The sequence below is a fragment of the Syngnathoides biaculeatus genome, chromosome 11 (genome assembly GCF_019802595.1).
Source record: "Syngnathoides biaculeatus isolate LvHL_M chromosome 11, ASM1980259v1, whole genome shotgun sequence".
In the NCBI taxonomy this organism is placed as follows: domain Eukaryota; kingdom Metazoa; phylum Chordata; class Actinopteri; order Syngnathiformes; family Syngnathidae; genus Syngnathoides; species Syngnathoides biaculeatus.
Window position 1 is genome coordinate 14,097,989 of NC_084650.1, and position 23,117 is coordinate 14,121,105.

General features: G+C 43.6%; 1 protein-coding gene across 4 annotated transcripts; it reads left to right on the forward strand.

Moving 5' to 3' along the window:
- The first annotated feature begins 112 nt into the window (after window positions 1-112).
- On the forward strand, window positions 113-18,950 carry tlx2 (T cell leukemia homeobox 2). 4 transcript variants are annotated; one of them, XM_061835028.1, is made up of 5 exons: window positions 113-645; window positions 8,671-8,898; window positions 9,781-10,018; window positions 17,818-18,030; window positions 18,229-18,950. In XM_061835028.1, the coding sequence occupies exons 1-5, from the start codon at window positions 123-125 to the stop codon at window positions 18,230-18,232; spliced, it is 1,206 nt and encodes a 401-aa protein (XP_061691012.1). In that variant the 5' UTR covers window positions 113-122; the 3' UTR covers window positions 18,233-18,950. The 4 variants fall into 4 exon arrangements, with proteins under 4 accessions (XP_061691012.1, XP_061691013.1, XP_061691014.1 ...); XM_061835029.1 differs by having other exon boundaries at window positions 17,818-17,998; window positions 18,229-18,949; XM_061835030.1 differs by lacking the exon at window positions 8,671-8,898.
- The last annotated feature ends 4,167 nt before the right edge of the window (window positions 18,951-23,117 follow it).

Sequence of the window (23,117 nt, forward strand, 5' to 3'; positions counted from 1 at the left end):
CTGGATCTATTCTAATAATGGATGCTTGAGAGCGAACCGGACTGCGACGAATTTAGTGAGGGGAGGTGGTGGTGGTGGGGAAAGACACTGTGGTGCGTGTTAATTGCAATTTAAAGAACAATATGGAGCACACCGGCATCGAGGAGGTGAGCCAGACCCACCAGCAGCAGCAACAGCAACACGAGCCCATCAGTTTCGGCATCGACCAGATCCTCAACAGCCCGGAGCAGTCCCAAGGCGGCTGCATGCTGCCCAACCGGACCGGCGAGCCCGAGTACGCCGCCCTGGCGGCCGCTTCCAACGCCGTCTACGGCAACGGCTACGGCGGCGTGTACAACCCGGCGTGCTCGGTGGGCCTGCACGCGGGCTCCTACAACGTCAACATGAACATGAACGTCAGCATGAACATGAACGTCAACGTCAACTCGGCTGCGGCTGCGGCGGCGGGGGCCGGAGGGGTCATCCGCGTCCCTGCGCACAGGCCCATGCCCCCGCCCCCGACCCCCAACTCCGGAGCCGGCGGGGCCCACCACCAGCAGCCGCCCGGCCTCGGCCCGGTGCCCGGCATGGCCCCCATGGGCAATGCCAACTTTACCTTCCCCTGGATGGAGAGCAGCAGGAGGTTTGCCAAGGACAGACTAACAGGTGAATCTTGACCCCCCCCCCCCAACCCTTTTTTCCTCCTCTTTGAATGATATGTGGATGATTCTGCAACCCCCCCCCCCGCCCCCAAAAAAGCACAAAGACGCTCTTAAAATACATTAAAATAAATAAAATTCAGTATTCAAGTAAAGGCAACAGGCACACAAATGCTCACAAAATATATTTCCATATCATTTCTAATTAAATTTTGATTTCTCAAAGCATGTTAAATCCTAGGAATAAAAAAAAAAAGTGCACTAAAAATGGTCTCACTTTTGCATCATAGTTTTGCATAAATTTAGTACAATGTTTTTTAAAAGCTGATGCAAGGAGATTGGGTCGAAAAGAAATGCTTATAAAAATGTATTTGTGCTCTTATTAAAATAATAGTTTAAATTATGCACATGAAATATGTCTTTGTATAAGCCAAGAGAATCTGTCATTAACCGCCCCCCCCCCAAAAAGAAAGCACATTCATGCTCATATAAATAGCAGCTGTGTATCATATTTTTACAAAATATGAACGCAAGTCAGATCTAGGAGCAATTGTTATGTTTCTGTTTTTAAAAAATGCCGATACTTCAAGAGACGTTAAAAATTCAAATTTATATGCACATCAAAAATGTGCCTCACGTCTCATCCTAACGCAAATTTAATGTTTTACAAACAAGTCAAAGCCACGAAGAAGTCTTATCAAAATAAAGCCTCCAAATATTTTTGGGGGGCTCGTAATAATATCAGCAATGATTTTTGTGTTTTCAAACTTAGTTAAAGCTAACGTGATGAATTTCCAAAATGAGGCTGCTAAATATGCACACACAGGCTGAAAAATGTCATCTTTCCATCGTGTTTTTTTTTTTTTTTTTTATGCTGGTTATTAAAATGAGGTCCCCCAAATTGGGCACAAAATGCTCATAAATGTTTTTTTGGGATGGATTTTTTTTTTCTCTATTAAATTAGTCTGCCATTCAATAACAACAACAAACGAAAATAATTCCAAATATTCCTCGAATGAGGCCTCGCGTGCTTCTTGTAAACAAGTCGCAAATTTATATGCTTCAATATTTGCATTTTGAATTTTGCATATTGCGACGTCTCAGTTCTCAACCATCCAGCTGGTATTTTTCTGTGCATACAATTAACAAAAATGTCTACATTATCCCAAAAGATACACGCAAATGCTGATACGACAAGTTTAATTTTTGCGTCATATTTTTTCTTTAGATGAATGGAGAATGCCGCCCCCCCCATCACGCTGACGGCGTATGATAGAAAATTGATTTTAAACAAGTGAGGAAGAAAAAAAAAGGCTTAAGTGGTAGCTTAAGGAAAATAAATCGTTTCTGTGAATTTACATTTATTTCTCTTACATGGAAAATGTGCCACGAATAGTGAGCCTCAGTCAGTAATACCATTTACCATACTGTACATTTATTTTATTTATCTAAAAAGAAATATAAAGACATTTGTATTTTTATGCTTGTTATTGGTATTATATAAGAGCAGCCAACAAAATCGAGAATTATACATCAAAATACATCATCCGTAAAACTGTCAATGTAGCAAGACTTTCATTTATTTGTACATTATTTTAGCCTCATGCATGAGGAAAAAAATCATTTCCACCCATCAAAATACTGCAGCAGCACTTAGAATAAATTATTTAGCATTAGAGTGGCAAAATATGAATCATTTCCATGACTGCATATGAATCATATCAATGGCTTTACGAGACCTCGTTATATTATGACTTACATTATAATGTATACTTTGATTACAGTTTCTATACATTATTCATGTTCCAATGCATCTTGAGGCAAAATGTTTGCTCATACATTAAATAAAAGGCATATTTAATGGGGGAGGGGGACACAATTCATGTTTTCATCGTTTTTTTTTAATGATGCGATTAATTAGTATTGTTTGTGTGTATGTCACGTGATCTCACAGACTTTAGAAGAATATGTCCCCCCCCACCCCATGACTCCCCCACAGCATACACACACACTCCCCTTCGCATTCGATGAGCTGAATTATTAATATTAAAACGGGAGGGGGTGTGACGTCAAATGCAAAAGGCGTCACAGCCACGATCTACGCACCCGCGCAGGGCTTCGCTCGCTTTTTTTTTTTTTTTAATTCCTCCATTTTGTCGCCGTAATCATGACGTGGCTCGTCGTATTGATCACAAAATGGCGTCCAATCATGGAAAAAGAAAAAGCACAAAACGATTTTTTTTTTTTTTTTGGTGGGGTGGGGGTGGGGAGGGGATGCATAAAATGGAAATTTGTCACGCACAAAATGTTTTTATGCAGGAAAAAAAGCGGGGAATACATTTGAAGTGTCTTTTGCAATCATGATGTCATCAGTTAAATGCATGCATTTCATTTTTTTTATCATTACGTGAAAATGTTATAGCAACATCTTATGATTTTAAAGCCAGTAATTAATAAATAAGTACTTGATTTCTAAATATCCACATAAATTATGACTGTCGTTTTAGTGCACGTTAGTTTGAATGTTTTTAACATCGTCATTTAAAAATATATACAAGTTCAGCTTCATACAAATAACAAAAAAATGTAATGATTGAAAATGATTTTGCATATGATTTCCATTTTTGATATAACGGGCTTTTTTTTTTATCACGTTTTTTTTTTTTTCAAACAGCGACATTTTCTTGCAGTGTTTTAAACATCTTATATAGGCCCAAAAAATATGAAAACACTACAGTGTATACTTTAAAAAAAATTCAATTGGGCAGCTTTTATATTTATTTGACTTATTTATATTTTCTTATCTGTGCTACGACTTTTTTTTGTCCCTCCTTTAAACATTTGTTTTTGTTTGTATTGCAAACAGATATCTCCAACACCCCCCCCTTCTGCCACATTTTGTACAATGTAGCAATTTCCCGTTATGTATTTACGATACACACATTGCTGTTATTATTCTGACCCATTTAAGCATTATATATCAATTACGAGGAGTATTTTACATGCTCGGGCTCTGGTCCAAGCGAGACTCGTCATCATTAAAAAAAAAAAAAAATACAAGCGACAATAAACTGAGCGGCCATCACGCCATAAATTAAAAAAAAAGAGAGAGAGAAATAAAAAGAAGGACTGCCTCCTTTCTGCCTTCCCTCTTGCGCCTGAACGCCGCACGGTAATAAATTGCGCCGTACAATATGTTCATGTTCTATTTCAATATCCCCGTTCGAATCCTTCGCGGATTTATTTATTAGATTGCCTCAGAAAAGGTAATATCCGCAGTGGTGGGTGGGGGTGGGGGTGGGGGGGGGGGTTTGCGTTGGGGGTGGGGGGCCGCTCCCTGTCACCGAGAAGTGTTATTAAGTACACCGCGCGTAGTTTTATTATACACGTCAGATCCTCTGCGGTGGCATTTTGCTTTCCGTGATCTGCTAAATTGCCTTATAGACAAAAATACGTGCGTTTTGTCATTTGGAAGAACAAGATTTGACCCCCCCCCCCCTCATTTATTTATTTATTGAGGTGGGAGGGGGGCTTGAGTGTTTTAGCAATATTTAATAAAGCAATATTTAAAAAAAAAAGTCGTACATATTGATGCGCGTGGTGTTCACGTCAGGCTGTGGGATGCATCAACGCTGCAGGTAAAATTTTGAGCGTGTGTAAAAATTTGGAGTCAGCAATTTTTCTAAAGTTGGTAGAAATATGAAAACGAGGGTTCGGCAATTGTCACATCTATTTATATGTTGTAGGAGGCTGAAAATGTACATGCCTTATTTCATTTCAAATCTTTTTTTTTTCTTCCCCTTCGGGGTGTGGCGCACAGTTTTCCAATAATTTTGGACTTTTGTTGGGTCCAGCGTCATGGCAACTGATGTTGTAGGGAGTGATTTTATTTTTTTTTTTTTTAATTTGCTATCAACGTAAAGTTGTTAAAAGTGTCATTTTGGGGAAATTTTTCATTGGATATTAACCTGTCTTTTGTAATTATTAAAAGCTTTATTGGTTGTCGGCAAGTTAGGAATGGAATGATATTGGGATTTATTGCAGTGTCGGATGCTTGCATTTATCTATTTTTGTTTATTTTTTGGGCTGAAAATGTATCTTCGGCGGCAAGGTGGTTCACCTGGTAAAGCGTTGGCATCACAGTTCTGAGGTCCCGGGTTTGATCCCAGACCTACTTGTGTGGGGTTTGCATGTTCTCCCCTTGGCAACCAGTTCAGGGTGTACAGCTGGGATAGGCTTCAGCACTCCCCGCGACCCCCGTGAGGATAAGCGGCAAAGAAAATGGATGGATGGATGAATGTAGCTTCAAGTACTTTGGTATCGGTTCCAAGAATATTTCGTTCTTAGGGCTGTGGCGCATGGAAATATGTACAACAGGATCATAGCCAAGATTCTTTTAAGTTTCAAATGTTTTGATGTTTTTTTGGGTTGAAAAATATGATTTTTGTAAGTGGTGGAAGAACATGTTTTTTATGGGGGTGCAGCACATAAAATTGGGAGGAAGCGACTATAAATTGGGGATTATTTTTTGCAATCTGTCAATTTGCATTGAGTCCCACCTCAAGGTGCATATGATATTTAATGAGGATTTAGCATTTTTTTAAAAAATATGTTGTGAATCTTTGGGTGTGAAAATGAATATATTTCATAATTCTCTTGATCGGTAATGAGATATGCTTTTATGGAGAGTGCAAAAACATCAAATGGATTCTTGAGGATGTGGTGGGTAGAAATGTGAAAAAATAACAGGAGTATATTGGATGTGTAAATAAGAGGGTGCAATAATATAATACGGTATTTATTGAGGGTACGGCGCATAGAAAATGTTGCTAAGGGAGGATATTTTTTTGAGTTTGCATCCTGACCAGGAATGATTTTTTTTTCAAAGTGTGGAAAAAGTGCTAACAACAAAGCTTCTGTGACTCTTTCATCGTTGCTTGGAGAAACGGCGTCAAAGATTTTTTGAGACTGGTACTAAAGTTTTAGCTGATCCACATCTGTGGATCGGCGACGCATTTATCCGCTTGAATTCAAATTCCTTTCCAAGTTTCCATTCAAGTTTTTCCACTATGACGCTAAAATTCCTTTCTGCGCACCTGGTCCTGAATTTAGCACGCAGATGAGCCGAAATAGTATTGAACGCGGAGAATTATGTTGCCAGATGCGGCGTTTGTGAGCCTCAACAGGCTCCCAAAGACAAACACTCGACGTACGACCACTGTTGAATCGCGCACCAAAACAATAACAAAATGAAGACATTTATTGGAAGGCTAACTCATATTACATACTTTTGTTTTTTTTTATACATTTTTATATATATCAAGTATTTTTTTTTTTAAATGGAAACATTCTAATCTGTGACCCTTGTGAGGATAAGTGGCTAAGAAAATGGATGGCTGGATGGAAAAATTCAAATTTTGCACATATAGTAAAAGAAATAATACGTTTTGCGAAAAATATGAAGTGGGCGGCACGGTGAGGCAACTGGTTAGAGTGTTCGCCTCACAGTTCTGAGGTCCCGGGTTCAATCCCGGACCCGTCTGTGTGAAATTTGCATGTTCTCGGCGTGCCTGCGTGGGTTTTCTCCGGGTACTCCGGTTTCCGCCCACATCCCAAAAACATGCAACATTAATTGGACACTCTAAATTGCCCATAGGTGTGATTGTGAGTGCAGCTATTTGTCTCTACGTGCCCTGCGATCGGCTGGCAACCCGTTCAAGGTGTACCCCGCCTCCTGCCCGTTGACAGCTGGGATAGGCTCCTTTGTGAGGATAAGCGGCTAAAAAATGGATGGATGGAAGAACCAACAATAATTGAACACTCTAAATTGAGTGCGACTGATATTTTTTTAAGGGGAGGTGTGGGAGAAGGTCTCGCCCAGCTGTTCTGTGAAATTTAAATTTGTAACGCAATGTAATGACTAACATATCCCTGTAGATGGCAGCATTGCTTGCTTGGATTCGAGATCAGCACAGCTTTTAAGTAGAAGATAAAGATTGGGGGGCGTAAATCTTGGCCTGTTGATTGGGAGGAAGTGAAATGCCAACACGTTGGAAGTTGGAAAAGTTCAAGCACCGCTACCCCTTAAAGAGAGGCTACATATGTCAGATTTAAAAAAAAAAAAAAAAAAAAAGTATGTGCAGCGGTGGTTGGTTGCAATTGTGAGGAAAGATGACTGACAGATGACAATCAAAAAAGCCACTGACGTTCAACTTTTGACATCCGACGCCATCTTTCTATCTCTTCAGTTTTTGCTCTTTTGCAGTTTGAGGTCTCACAAAGGCGAACAATTTGAACGACAACGACTTGCGTTTCTTTTTTCTGGATTCGCGGCAGGGCTCGGTCGCGATCTCCCACCAAAAACCGGAAACGCAGATGGGTGAAAATAGCTGTTATGTTTTATAGACAAATGCACAAATAGTCAATTGACTCGCATGACATTCGCAAATGTTAAAATGTGATTTAAAACCCTAAAAATACGTCACAGATGAACATCTTGGGGATGACATCATCAAGGGGTTTTGCACTAATAACAAAAATCGCACCCCCAACGAAATCTTTTTGCTTGAGATACAATTACCATTCCGAGAATTACAGACTGCGAAACCTGATGCTGATGTTCATATTAAAAAAAAAAAAAAAAAAAAAGTGAAGGAGATCAGGGAGGGTAATTACATAGCAATAAGCCTCCAAATGTTCTTGTCATTTACACGACTGCCTGCAAATCACAAAGCTCGGGAGCGCCTCGAACGCACCGCGCTGTCGCCAAATAGCATCAGTGACGCTTGGGGGACTCCTGAACAGATGTTTACAATCATTTGAGCTCCAGGTGGGATTTTTTTTCTTTTTTCAATTTTTTTTTTTTTTTTTTTAATTTTCAAGGCGAAAAAACAGAAACAAAGAAGCTGACGATTTCAGATTGTGTTGCTCTCCATCACGGCGATAGTGCGGTCGGCCAAGTGGATCCATGGCCGAAAAAAACGATCTCCTTACACGCGTATCGATTGTGTGTTTACCCCGCGCCTGACAAAATAGACGGGGTTCAGAAATATTTCACGATGGGGACGATAAGCGGTTATTCATACTCGGGTCGGTGGGGGTAGTGAAAGTCAACCGAGCAAGCGGGGAAAGTGGCACCATTATGATAAAAGGCTCAAATGCTACGCGAAAATATACCAAAAGCTAAAAAATACCTTTAAAAAAAAAAAAAAAAAAAGAAATTTTACCCATGAAATATTTGTGTGGAACTAATATCATTTTTGGATCAGGGATTCTCAACTTGTGGAGCGGGACCCAAAAGTGTGCCGGAGACCCCTTTTGGGTGGGCCCCCGACAGCTAGTAAAAAAAAGTTTTAGCTTAGTTTTAACATCATCATGGCAAGCAATATGTCTTTGGCAGTAGAGCAAACTATTATTTTATGATTTTGAAAATTAAACCCCTGGAGAGAAAAAAAACATTGTAATTTTTATTTTTTATAAAAATGTTAGCAGTCCAAAATTTGGGGAAAGCCTCCGTCAAAGGATAATTGCAACGTTTAAACATTTTCAGGCAATAAAAACAAAATTTTTTTTTTTGCAAACTCTCCAGCATTTTATTGCCAACTTGATGCTACCAATGTAACAATTTGTGGACGTACTCGCATGCATATCTTGTCTACTTTGCATAATCCGCTGATGTTTAAGGGTTCATCTGCATTTATCAAGTGTAAAAAAACATTTTTTTTTTTTAAATTACGGTTAAATCTTCTATGGTGATGCTTATCGGTTCACCTTCAGCCCCCCCACCGAATATCACGATGCTGATGGGCTGCTTTGATTTATCATCCGCGCCAATGCTACCTGTCACTCGTGTTACTAAACAGCAGACGTGCCGTGTTTCAAATTTCAAGCGTAAATGTCATTAAAGCTGCGGGTGTTCATCATTCAGGCTTGTCCCTCATGCGATTAGCCAAACCCCGGCGCCGCCTCTGGCCACGGGCCTGGCCGGCTGTGCTCCAGATGCGGGACCTCACTGTGTCTCCCTTTCCTTTAGGGGAGCAGGCAGAGGAGAGCCGAGCGCGAGAGGCCGCCGGGGGGCCCGGGGCCGGGGCGGCGGCGGCCGCCGGCCCCCACTGCCCTCTCCCCAAAGGGGACATCGGCAGGGTCCCCGTCTGGAGCACAGTGGAGACCTTAGCTAAATGCTATTACCCCGAGCTCGCGCACCTGCGAGACGGCAATGGCCTCCTCGCAGACTATTCGTTCCCAAAGGGCGCTTGCCCAGGTGAGTCACCGCCTCGCCCTAACGCACAATAAATGCCCCCCCCCCATCACAAAAAGAAGCACGCCCACCCACTTCATTTTTACAACCTATATTACACATGCTTAAAACTCGGTACACACTGTCGTACTTTAGCATTAGCTTCCACATGCTAGCCGCGCGTACGGCGGCCCCGCAATCGCTCAACCTTCCAAATAGGCAAGCGATGAAAACGTGACAAAGTAACCATGACAATTTATTTTGGTTATTTGATGTTATTTTTTTAAAATCGGACATGGCGAGAGAGGAAAAAGAAACATTTTTATACAGTTCCATTGCAGTTTCAATATTTTGCACCAAGTTTTTGGCATCGTTTATCTCGCGCCAAATCTTGCCACAAACATGGCCGACCAGATCCACTGTGGGAATAACTTTTTTTTAATTGTTAATTTGACCTCATAGTATCATATTTTTTCTGAGAATCCTTAACTTGGTCCAAATATTTGCCTCCATCTCGAATTTTTCCTTTCGAGCAACCTGATTTTATTGATTTCCCGACAACAATAATTACAACTGGCAACTTCGGGGTCTTCGCTCGGGAGGTCCGAGATGTACCGCAAAATTGGCAATCACTTCATCCGGCTAACGACGGGGGGGGGGGGACAAACCAGATCTCCGGGGAAATCTTTTCTGTCTGGGTTTTGATTGTAATAAATGATCCTGGACATCGATTGCCAGAGGTGGGAGAAAAGTCGAGTCTTCGGCGAATTCTTGCTCAGCGAGTCCTAAAACCGGCGAGCGAAGTCACGTGACTTGGGTTGCCCACCTCTGTCAATCACCACGACGATTTGATCAGTTTCACAAAAAAAAAAAAAAAAACGTCCCCCGTTTCCCCCCGTTTTCCAGCCGCCCTGTCGCCGTTCTCCGTGACCCGCCGCATCGGACACCCGTACCAGAACCGCACGCCGCCCAAGAGGAAAAAGCCCCGCACGTCCTTCAGCCGGGTGCAGATCTGCGAGCTGGAGAAGCGCTTCCACCGGCAGAAGTACCTGGCGTCGGCCGAGCGCGCCACCCTGGCCAAGGCCCTGAAAATGACCGACGCCCAGGTCAAGACGTGGTTCCAGAACAGGCGGACAAAATGGCGGTAAGACTGGAATTTCCACGCTGTTGACCTCATAGGAGACGGATAAAAAGCATTCTCGTATTTGTCAGGGGTTGTCCAACTCATTTTTGTCGCGGGCCACTTTGCAGTTACGATTTCCCTGGGGAAACCATAGAAAATCTGAATCGCCTCATTATATTTACACGTGAAATTTATGAACTGGTTTTGGTATCAGAAATCAAGCCTAATGGGTTTTTCAACCGTTGTCCATGTTTGGTAACACAAAAATGCTGATAACATCTCAACATTGTGCCCTGCCCCCTGCCCGTTGACAGCTGGGATAGGCTCCAGCACTCCCGCGACCCTCGTGAGGATAAGCGACTAAGAAAATGAATGGATCTCAACATTATCATTTATGATGTATGACAATTTGAAATGTTGGGACAAATTTTCACAAGAATCACAGATTTTGACACCGATAATTTGCCTTCGCGGGCCACATGAAATCATGTGGCCGGCCGGATCTGGCCCCCAGGCCTTGAGTTTGACACTGGTGGTATATGTGGTTTATGGGCCATTGCAGTTGCTACTGTTTTGGTTAACGACAGACAAAATGGTTGGAGCCCGCTAGCGTTAAACTCTTTCTGTGTACCGAGGCTTATAACTGGATAGCGCATACACATCGAGTGCTATGTTGATTGGTTGAAGCCAGTTGGCCGCCATCTTGGTACTCCCAAAACGTGTGGAGGAGACGGTTTACGGCAGGGCTCAGCAACCTTTTTGAGGCTGAGGGCTTCTTCGTGAGCACCGATCGTATGAGGGGCTACGTGACTTGGTTTGCGGCAGATTTCAGACTCAGTTCATTACACGTACATCAAATATATTTCTTTTAATTTATTGGAGTAAATGACATTACAGGTATTTGAAAATTTTAATTCACGTAAGCAAGTCAGATTCAGAATTTAAAGCACAAATAATAGTAACAATTTGTGACCCAAGGTATTTTTAGAAAACACCTCGCGGACCCCTTATGTGGTCCTCGCGGGCTACCATTCGCCCGCAGGAACCGCGTTGGTTACCCCTGGTTTACAGGTTGGATTATAGCAACGTTTTTCTCAAAGTTTGGCATGTAGAATTAAAATTGGTCGTGTGAGCTTGACGACATTTCGGCCCTGGTAACAGGAATGATTTTTAATTCGACGTGGTAAGCCAAAAAAGGCGAAGTGCAAAGGGAAGACATAGAACACCGTGACTAGCAAGAAACCTTGCATATTACCTTGGGCACGATTTGCGTGACATGTTAACTTTTCCCAAAATACGCTGTGTAGCACTATCATCATAACATAACAAAAAAACTAAGCCTTTTGACTTTGACTTTTTTTTGGCATAAAAACATTACATTTTAAATCAAACAGTTTGATATATTTTTGGAAATATGGGAAAATACATGCTAAACACGTTGTTCATTTGTTGTCTCTGCGACGTCCTATTTCAGACAGAAAATTTAAACTTGTTTCCTCGCATTTGAAAATCAAATTCAATTTGCAGAGTTCTGTATTATGAAATTCACAAAAAAAAATTTCACAGAAAATTTGTTTTTTTTTTTGCTTATCCACTGATGAATTTTGGGAAAATATTGACATGGCTTTTTTGCGAAAAACCGTCGGCCTATAAAGTTGGAGCAGAGAGTGAACAGTCAACAGCAACAACCGTAAACAAAACTTTGTTCAAGTGAATTAAGCTCATCAGAAAATTAAAAAAAAAAAAAAAACTTTACCAACAAACTTTAACAGTGTCAAAGTCAATCTTTGTAACTTACCTGTGGAATGTTTTCTCACAGCCACGAAACTGGCGATTAACGCACAGGTTGGCATGCTTGTTTTGGGAGTATCAAGATGGCGGATTGTGACTTCAGTTTTGGTGACCAATGAGCCATCCAGTCTTTTTAAAAAAAAATTTTAGATCAGTGCTTTTAACCAAGGGCGCTAACGCTAGCGCATTGCTAACGCTAGCACCACATCACCGCATATACCGCAGGGTTGAAAGCGTGTGGGGGGTGGGGGGGGGGGGGTCGCGTCTTGTAGTCCGGAAATGACGGTAAAAGTTATACGGTTGACGGAGAATGCAGTTTGATGATTTTCATTCCCGTTCGAAATGGTAAAATGTCGCATTGAAAATAAATCGAAAGCATCCGCATTAAAGCGCTTCGGGATGCCGGATGATACTCGTGCATTTGCCAAGCACCGCATACAATTACACTATAACTAATGAAGGAGATCCATCAAAACATCTTGTGCGCTTTTATCCGGCCTAAATGGACCCTTCTCGTTTTGCCCTCAGATCCAAAGCAGCTTCCGACGTTGCACAAAATGGCGTACCGGCGGCGCCTCGCAGCACGGCGTGCCCCTTTTCGCATTTTGCTTAGCTGGGCGGCCGGCGGAGGCCGGTTCGCTTGACCAAGCACAATTACCGGAGCCCCCTAAAAGGCTTTTTCGAAAGCTGCTGACCGCAGCGATAACGCCGAGCCTCTCCCTGCATCGAGGCCCCCCACCCCACCCCGCCCCTTGCGAGCTTGAGTCTCGCCGCTGTTTGCTGTTGTTCGGAGGCGAATGTGATAAATCCAATTACCCCGTGGCCTTAAAAGCCTTTTCGAAGCATATTTGAAAGCACTTTTATTTTATGATGTGCCACACAAAAATCCGCAATTTTTGTTTTGGGTCTTCTTGGTCCGTAAATCAGCAATGTGTTCACGGAGCACTACTGTCACCTGTAGGTGTTTTGGAGGTATTGATGAAATTAAGAAAAACGGTGCCTTAAGAAACAAGCGATCAGACTTTACTTTTTTTTTTTAACCCTTTAAACCACGGGTGTCAAACTCAAGGCCCGGGGGCCAGATCTTGGCCCGCCACATGATTTTATGTGGCCCGTGAAGCCAAATCTCGAGTGTCAATTTCCACGATTCTTGTAAAAATCCGTACCAAAAATTTCAAATTGTCACATAACATAACTGATAAAGATGAGATATGACAAGCATTTTTGTGTTACCAAACGTGAATAGTTGAAAAACACATCACCCTTGATTTTCCGATTCCAAAACTACTTCATAAATTGATGTAAATATAATGAGACGATTCAATATTTTTGTGCTTCAAACAACACCTATAGTTAAAACAACCACATAACATACCATATTTAGCTTAATGCTAACAAACAGATTGGCACACGAAATTAGCATCGATGTTGTGGTAGTTTTAGCTAACCCTAAGCGATATTTAAACAAAAATGGTGGCGCAACACATGCAGACAGATATACTAATACTCAAGGGCTTGTATTATTCATCCTTTGTGAATATTACTGTACAACAACAACTACTACTAGTAGTGAGTCAGTTGTGCAATGTCTATGTTTATATTTCCCCGCCCCTAGCTCGCCAAGGTGCATGCACAAGAAGGAGCACCGAAATGTCCATTGAATTGAAGTAAAAAATATGGCGGAAGTCTCTCATTCTTTACATTTGAATTAACTGTATCACTACTGTACAGCTTTATAAACTACACAGAGCCCCATTTTTATTATTTTTCACGATTACATGTATAGCTTAGCAACCATTTTTGTGTTACCAAACGTGAATAGTTGAAAAACACATTACCTTGATTTCTGATTCCAAAACTAGTTCATAAATTGGTGATGTAAATATGATGAGATGATTAGATTTTTTTGTTCCACAGTCGTAACGGCCCTCTGAGGGAAACCGGAACAACAATGTGGCCCCCGAGAAAAATGAGTTTGACGCCCCTGCTTTAAACAAATGCAACTACACTTGTAGTTAAAACAAGCGCATAACATGCCATGTTTAGCTTAATGCTAACACACAGTCCAAAACATTTCAGATTGGCACACCAAATTAGCATCAATGTTCCGGAAGTTTTAGCTCTCTAAGCGACAGATATTTGAACAAAAATGGTGGCGCAACACATGCAGACAGATATGCTAATACTCAGAGGCTTGTATTATGCATGCTTTGTGAAAAAATGATATTACTCTACAACAACTACTACTAGTGAATCGGTTGTGGAACTCTTTTTTTTTTTTTTTTTTTTTTTTTTTTTTTTGTGTGTGTGTGCTTATATTTCACTCCCCCTCGGTCGCCAAGGTGCAAGGAGGAGCACCAAAATGTCCATTGAATTGAAGTAAATAATGTGGCAAAAGTCTCTAATTCTTTGCATTTGAATTAATTTGATCACAACTGTATGGCTTTATAAACTACACAGAGCCCCATATTTATTATTTTTCACAATTACATGTATAGCTTAGCAACTAGCGTGGCGTCTTCACCTGTGACTTAAAACGTCGGCGTTACTGCCTGTAACTCAAAATTAGCATTGACAAAATGTCGCGTCACAACAAATCAAGCACCCGGGGCTGAAACCCACTTCCTGGTTTGACCGAGATGGATGCTAGCCGCGCGCAGCTGCTAGCCCCGACATGAGGGATGTGCTTGCGTGACGCGCACGCTAGCTAACAAGATGCTGATCGAATCAGCGGGCAGCCAACCGAATTATCATAATGCTGTTAGCGGTAACGTGTGGCTAATGGCCGTAGGTTGCCGCGCGCGCCTGCGTGAGGTCCGTACCTGCGGTAATCATTTTCTTCCTGTTGCGACTAGCGCGGCGTTTCAAGCAAGCCGCTTAAATGAATTTTTATATTTTATTTTTGTGTAGCTACTGATCAAAGCATACCATAGACTTAACGGAGTGCAAATTATCTATGTTTTAACTTGTTGCACGGTTAATGTTAACCCCTTTATTGGTTATAACGTTATGAGTTGATTGAATAAGATTTACATTTCCAGTCGATAATCATTTCATATCTGCTACGTTTGAACTTAAGTCTTACACTTTGAGTTTGATTAATCGTTTTATTTAACCCACAGGTGTCCAGCTCAAGGCCCGGGGGCCAAATCTGGCCCGCCGCATGATTTTATGTGGCCCACGGAGGCAAATTATGAGCATCAACTTCTGTTTTTTTTTTTTTTAAATCTGTACTAAAGTTTAAAATTGTCATTTTATAAATGACAACATTGACATATTGCAAGCAATATTCTGTGCCCAATCAACAGTAACGTTTCAAAAACCCATTATCCTTGATTTATGATTACAAAACCAGATCATAAATTTCATCTGTAAATTATGTTGAGGATGAAAGATTTTCATGGTTTCACACTCATAACGGCCCTCTGAGGGTTAAGATGTAACTACAATGTGGCCCGCGCCAAAAAAAAAATGAGTTCGACACCCCTGACTTAACCCAAGTTTGAAATTTGGACTTCAGTTGTACCGATTGACCCTGGTTTAAGGTCCTGCTAAATACTGTACAGGGAAATCATGCACAACGTGCCGTAACCGTCCAGGCTTTGGCGCTTGTGTGCTGCTGTTTTGACCGGCAACGGACCGGTTCAGTAGTTGAATCAATCTTTCACCTCCGAGAATCAGAATCAGATTTTTTTTTTTTTTTTGGGCCAAGTGGAATTTGACAGGCGTATGATTCCGGCGTCCCCTGACGAGCTGCGGAGGACGCGCGTCTCCATGCTAACACGTGTAACGCCGAGCCGCCCACCTGGAAATATAAATGCTAATGTGCATCTTTCTCTGTGTGGCGCGTCAGCCTACCAAACAATACTTTTCATTCCAACATGGCTGCCAGTGATTCCGCTCTTCACCTGTCACCTGCCGTTTGGTCGGACCCTTACAAACAAAACCGCGACTGCCTCTTAGGCCCCTTCCCCCTTGTCGTTATGGTGCGTGAATTATAATTTAGGGTTTTGTTTTTTTTTTCGACATCTTTGTGTGAAGTTATTTTACAATGTCGGGACTGGATTGTAAAACTTCACACCGCCGATATCCCGAATCACCAAATTGAAGGGTGACGCGTCTCCGTGTGAAAGTTGCGGGAATCCTCCACTGAGCTGAGCTCTGTATGAAAGTCAAGTCCTGCTTCTGCTAAAGCCGATTTTAAACCGCCGATGAAAATATCTTCTTGTGTCACTGCTCCGTGTGAAAGGTACCGACACAGAATGGGGAATATCACAGTCATAACTGAGCTGGGTGTTTAGTCTGGGTTGTTAGTCGGAGTAGTTATAGAAAGTCTCGGCCGCACATGTATGTTTGTGCGCTGCTGCGTGGCGATCAAACGGGGATGACAAGCTAACAAGACAATTGCGTGAAATTTGTTAGCGTGATTGCGTAATCCATCCCATCCATCCATTTTCTTTTGGCGCTTAGCCACACGAGGGTCGCAGGGAGTGCCGGAGCCTATCCCAGCTGTCAACGGGCAGGTGGGAGGGTACACCCTGAACTGGTCGGCAGCCAATCGGAGGGCACATAGAGACAAACAGTCGCACTCAACAATCAAACCTAGGGGCAATTTAGGGTGTCCAATTAATGTTGCATTCCCACATTCCAAAAATCGTGCAACATTGATTGGACACCCTAAATTGCCCCTAGGTGTGATTGTCAGTGCGGCTGTTTGTCTCCATGTGCCCTGCGATCGGCTGGCGACCAGTTCAGGGTGTAACCCCGCCTCCTGCCCGTTGACAGCTGGGATAGGCTCCGGCACTCCCCGCGACCCTCGTGAGGATAAGTGGCAAAGAAAATGGATGGATGCTCTGTGTGAAAGGTACCGGCACACAATGGGAACATCACAGTCATAACTGAAGCGGGTGTTTAGTTTGGGTTGTTAGTCGGAGTAGTTCTAGAAAGTCTTGGCTGCACATGTATGTTTTGTGCGCTGCTGCGTGCCAAGCTAACAAGGGAATTGCGTGACAATCTGTTAGCGTGATTGCATAATTTTGTAGGTACTTTTATCCGCAAGATTGCTAAAAAAATATGCGTTTTTGTCCTTTTGTTAATGTGTGTGTAGATCCTCAGTTTTCCGGGGTCGTGGTCATCTCCAAAGGACAGAACTTTGTTGTTATTGTTTTCCAAAAAACGTTTACAAATGTAGGCGGCACAGTGGGTCAGCTGGAAGGCGTTGGCCTCACAGTTCTGAGGTCCCGGGTTCGATCCCGGACCCGCCTGCGTGGAGTTTGCATGTTCTCCCCGTACCTGCGTGGGTTTCCTCCGGGCACTCCAGTTTCCTCCCGCATTCGAAAAACATGCAACATTAATTGGACACTCGAAATTGTCCCCAGGTGTGATTGTAAGCGTGATTGCTACTTTGGACCCTGCGATTGGCTCGGAACCGGTTCAGGGTGTACGCCGCCTCCTGCCCGTTGACAGCTGGGATAGGCTCCGGCACTCCCCGCGACCCTTGTGAGGATAAGCGGCTGAGAAAATGGATGGACTGATAATGGTTAGGGTCAGATTCTCAGTTTTCCAGGGTCGTGGTAATCTCCAAAGGACGGAATTTTGTTGTTATTCATTCCTTTCCAAAAACGTTCACAAACCAGAGTTGCCATTTTGCTAATTATGCTAATAGGCTTACATATTGCTATTTTCCTAGGGGGGGGGGGGGGGGAGACAAATCATCTGCAGGCCATTTATTTGAAATGGCAAAGTTAAGTTTCGGATAAGGTATTGCAGTTTGTGTGAAAAGACATTTTTGCTATTCATAAGGGCGAGAGACTGAGCCGTGCCCTGACCACTAAAAATGTTCCTAACTGCCCATTTTAACCATACCTGCTATCGATTTTCCACAATCTGTGATTCCAAAACCCGGGTCATTTTCCCGTATGATCCAATTCCGTGCCGCACCTTCCCCGGTACGGCTCCCGGGCCTCTCTCTCGAGCGACACCGACGCTAAAAAGCCTCCGCGGTCTCTTCCCCTTCCTTACCCGACCAGGAGGCAGACGGCGGAGGAGCGCGAGGCGGAGCGGCAGCAGGCCAACCGGCTCATGCTCCAGCTCCAGCAGGAAGCCTTCCAGAAGACCCTGAGCCAGCCCCTGCAGCCCGACCCGCTCTGCCTGCACAACTCCTCCCTGTACGCCCTGCAGAACCTGCAACCCTGGGCGGATGACAATAAGGTGACGTCCGTCACCTCCCTGGCGTCTGTCGTGTGAGTGAATGTGAACGCGGTACGGACAAAGTGCGCGCTGTGTACTACTCGCAGAAAAATTCAGGATATTATTCGACTTTCGGGTGAATGCGTACTGTACAGTACAGTGCAGTACGGTGCGGTACAGTCTTGACTTTTTGCGAGTAGCGTGTCGAGTCGTTTTTCCTGCCTCACACCGCATTTCCGCTTTCCCTTCAGCTGACGGTCTAAAAGGCCAGGAGGGACCGCCCCGCCCCCTCCCACCCCCCGTCCCCCCCCTCCCGACCCCCAAACTAACGGACACCTCTGTACATGCCCACCTCTCAAGACTGACCCCCCCCCCCCCCCCCCTTCTATCTTCCCTTTTTACTGCTGGGACCTTCAAGAGGATGCAGAGACTTTTTCTCCTAGTGTCAGCAAAAAAAAAAAAAAAAAAAAAAAAATATCCATCTGGGTTCTCCCTTTGACTTTGTACAATGTAGTAATTTAAAAAAAAAAATGCATGTTTAAGATCCTTTTCTCTACGGGAGTTCTTCCTCGAAGCGGACTTCCTCACGACGCTCCATTTCAAAAAAAAAAAAAAAAAAAAAAAAAAAAAAAGGGTGTTTTATATTAAATGATTGTGACTTTTTTTTTCTTTTCGTTTTTGTTTATTTGTTTGGGAAAAACGATGACAAAAACTTCTCTTTGTTTCCTGGGTCCTGGCAATTTGAGCTGAACATTAAACTAAAAGGGGTAACCCGACCGAACTAATAATTCTCAAATTAATTATTTATAGGGCAAGTTTAAAACAACTGCGACTGAAACAGTCCTGTACATAAATAAGTTTTAAAAAATCAAAACAAAAAAAAAACAGATGAGAATTGAACACTAGCAATGATTTAAAAAATACTTTTAATTTTTTTTAAACAAACGAGAAAAAACAGGCCGCAAATAGAGGGATGCCAGAATTAATGGGAAGTTATGCGCTCCCTCTTACATGTACCAGTTAAGATGATAACTGGTAAAAAAAAATGTTTTTTAGTCAGATGTGAGCATTCCAAACCGTTTCCTGCTTTTCTAGAACTCATCACATCTTGGGGTAAACACAATTCATTCTGATTTGATCTTTGAAATATGAGATCTCACACGCATGATGAGAAAAATGAAAAATCATCATGGCGAAAAAAAAAAATAATTGTGTGTACCCTTGCTTATGTCAGCAAGCCGGTTGTGAATGAATCCGCAAGTCGACGTCTCCAAAATATTAAAACCCAAATTAACCAAACGTTAAGTTTACCAGTGATGACGGCGATATATTATGCATTTTTGTCAGAATTTAAAAATAGTTCCCAAATGTCTTAATAACATGTCTGATACACGCTTGTGTCAAACCACCCCATGTATCGACAATTATAGCATAATTCAACCATTCATAAGTCGCCTATTTATGCTTTAGACTGTTTTCATGCCTCATGCAAATAAGCAACTGCTTACCCCGCCGTCCATACCATTGGGCCAACGCTGCTTTTGTTCCCATGACAACCAGGGTGCCAACTTGAGTATTAAAAAAAAAAAAAGCAAGCCGTGAGCGGCGAAGTACACACGCGTCCCAATAAAGACGGACGGACCACATGGGAGCCAAAAGGTAAGCAGAGCTGCGGTGTGTTTGATTGGATGCAAGGGTTTGACGGCGCTAGCTTGTGAAAAGTGGGACAGACAGTGGTGCCTCGGTTCTCGATCGCAATCCGTTCCAGACGGCGGTTCGAGAACCCGTTTGTTCGAAAACCGAATCAACCGCCGCGCGTTATGTTAAATTCCGGGTTGTTTTTTTTTTTCGGGGGTTCGTTCGAATTGACAATAACAAAGCGCGTCGTGGCCACGCACATTCGGTTATTTTCGGGGGGGGTTTCGGCGGGTGGGAATTCAGAACAGAACGCGTCGTGGGTCAGATGGCCTGGCCGTGCGTGTTCTGTTATTTTCGGGTGTTGTTGGGGGGGGGGGGAGGGGCGGCGTTTGAGTACCGATTTTCGTTCGAAAACGGAAGAAAAATTAAAAATCTCGAAATTTTCGTTAGAAAACTGATTTGTTCGAGAACGGGAACGTTCGAGAACCGAGACACCGCTGGACTTGTTTGCTTGGTGAAGTTGTGGTGGTATGTGCGGGTGTGTGTGTGTGTGTGTGGGGGGGGGGGGTCGGTATTTGCAACTGCACTTGTTGACAAGTGTAATCGTGCAACTTGATGATGAAGTGGTGACTCCCCAAGGGAAAAATGAGTCCGTGCCGTCTTGTTCGGATTCGGACTTCAAACATTTCTGGATTCAGAGCCCTGAGTGCAGCCGCCCTAACCAACACGCTGAGTCATCACGATTGCGAAATCGGAATCAACTTGCGCGACGCAAAAATAGCGCGTGGAAATTTTTTTTCTTTTTTTATTTGAAGGTATTTTGACGTCCTTTAGACACCTGAAAACTTTTAAATTGTGGGATAAAATGCAGAATTTAGAAGAGCGGCTTCAGCGTTTTTGGATGACTGTTATTATTAGCTTTTCTTCGTCGTCAAGGCAACCCCCCCCCAAAAAACAAACAAACAAAAAAAAAAAAAAAAAGATGGGAGCCGTAAACATTCTGTTATCGCCGCATCCACGCTATCGGGCAAATGTTTTTTCAGCCAAGTCATAACAAAAGATTAGCGATCGGGAAGGTGCCGTAAACACCTCATTCAGGTTCCTTGCTCGTAAATGAGTCCTCGGCCCTGTGACGTCACGCCAAACAGGCCCTTCGCCAAACCTCAGGTTGGAGGACCAGAGGTTTTTCAAATGAACATGGATTTGGATCCCCAATCGGGTCTTCGAGTGGACGTTTTGGTTTTAGTGTGACACCGTAATCAAGGACAGCAGCTGAGATCGTTACAGTTTTGCGTTCAGTGTTTCTTGAAAAAGTGACATCGGGAACTTCTGGTCTGGCATACCCATGACAACAAAAACTCCTTCCAGAATCAAGAGCCCAACGTTAAAACTGGTAATAACCAAGCAATTTCTAATGAATATCTGGTTTCATCAGGTGTCTTTTGGGTCGTGGTATGAAAGTGTTCTGAAGTTTTAAGTGTTGCAAAATAGGGGCTAGCACGGCCGCCTCAGCGCTTGCTGCTATTTTCCTCCAACATTCCAAAAATATGGCTGTTAAATTCATTGAAGACTCTAAAATTGTCCAAAGGTGTTAAGTACAGTTTGGTGACATCCATCCATCTATCCATCCATTTTCAACCGGTTTTCCGGGTCAGGTCACGGTGGAAGTAGCTTCAGCAGGGATACCCAGATTTTCCCTTTCCCCAGCCACTTCTTCCAGATCTTCCGGAGGGATCCCGAGGCCAGCCGAGAGAACATAGTCTCTCCACCGTGTCCTGGGTCGTCCTCTGGTCTCTTTCCGGTGGGACATACCCGGAACACCTCACCACGGACTCTCCCTTAGAGAGAATCCTAAAAAGGCTCAAGACTCAATAAATGAGGACAATCGCGACAGGGAACTGCAGTTCATCCATGTTTGTATGCCCGACGTTTTAAACCACCGAGGAGAAGAAGCCATCCTGAAAACGCAGCGCTCAAAACCACTTTGGAAAACCTTTGGCGATAAACGCCCAAACGGTTTTGAAGACGCGTCAACGCTAATCTGTCAGCCGGCGAGCAGCTGCCTGCGAATGCATCCACCCCCGACGGCGACCGCGAAGGGCCTGGGCCCGGCGTTTTTTTTTTTTTTTTTTTTCTTTTTTGTCGTCATTTCGGGCGTCTCGCTCGGTCGGGATCCTGTCAGCGGCGGCCCGGTCTCCAGGCAGTCGCCTCCCTCTGCCCCCATTTCCTCCGCCGCTTTCATCCGCCTGTCTCGGCCGCCTTGAAGACGTGACTTGGCTCATTTGAGAAAAATTCCTGCCTTGGCTGTTTTCATAAACGTGCTTTGTGTTTTACTGCAGGTGCTTAAAGATTTTTTTTTCCTCTCCCCTCTTGTGGCGCTCACCCCCCTCACCCCCTCGCCCTCCCCGCTTCTGTCTTCTTTTATGAACAAACAGTCGAGCCCCGGGCCGGTATCGGACTTCCTATCTTGTGTTTGCGGGGCAACCAGACAACTGTTTCGGCACACGGCGCGTGTCACGCTCGGTCTGCGACCGTCACTTGTTTCCATTCTGTGGAGACGTTTAACTCCCAATCAGGAAGGCCATTGAAGCGGACGCGGTTCACTTCTCGGAGCGCGGCGGGGGCCGCAGACGTCCAGATCGTAAACACTGATCCAGGCTTGCCGGTATTGAATATTTAAGTGAGGCGCAGACTCCCCGGCAGGAGGCTTTTCCAAACATTTTAAGCCACGTGACCTTGTTTCTCCGTCCCGACCGAGTTTGCGCACCCCCGTTTATGAAAACTATAAACGTCAAAACAAAGCCTGTTTATGTACACTTGGGGTGGGGTGGGGGGGGAGGGTCGTAAAATTTCAGACGGTTAGTACTGCAGTTTTGTATTTATCGTCGCAGCCGTATTTAGCATCGCGGAGAGTTGCGGGTGTCGTTTGACCTCTCCCATCTGGCGGGACACGACAGACAACAAAACGACATAAGAGGACGATGAGAAACGATCCTAAATCATCTGGAAAAAAAAAATTTAATCAGTTCACTAAATTTGGACAACAAAATACACAGAACGAGGAAGACTTCTGCCGCAGAGTCGGCTACAAGCTCATCACTGGCCTGCTAGAATGTTCCTGTCCAGTTAATTTCCCATATTTGGGACAATTCAGATCGCCATAAAAAGGATTTCCAAATATAAACTGGTATAAAAGCGCCAATTTGATTAAAAAAAAAAAAAAAAATACCTTGGTTGTGTCCAGAAAAAGCCTCTCTCATAGCTACGTCTGTTTGACCCAGTTTTGGAGCCACTTTGTCCATATTTGGCTAACGCCGGCCCCTTTCCTGCGATTGGTTGCTTCCGTCCAGAAGCCGGACTTGTGAATGCACACCTGTCGGTCATGATGACAGCGCTGGCTCGTGGGCAGAGAGGTAGGCGGAGAGCTTTGCTAGTGACATAGATAAGCCTGAGAAATTTGAAGAACTCGCTTCTCAACAGAAAAAAAGTCTGTATGTCGTTT

Bases quoted from the DNA above. Each gene is read 5' to 3' on its own strand.
- tlx2 (XM_061835028.1), top strand. From the start codon at position 123: ATGGAGCACACCGGCATCGAGGAGGTGAGCCAGACCCACCAGCAGCAG. The intron at 646-8,670 runs GTGAATCTTGAC...CCTTTCCTTTAG, and splicing joins TGCCAAGGACAGACTAACAG to GGGAGCAGGCAGAGGAGAGC. The intron at 10,019-17,817 runs GTAAGACTGGAA...TTACCCGACCAG, and splicing joins AACAGGCGGACAAAATGGCG to GAGGCAGACGGCGGAGGAGC.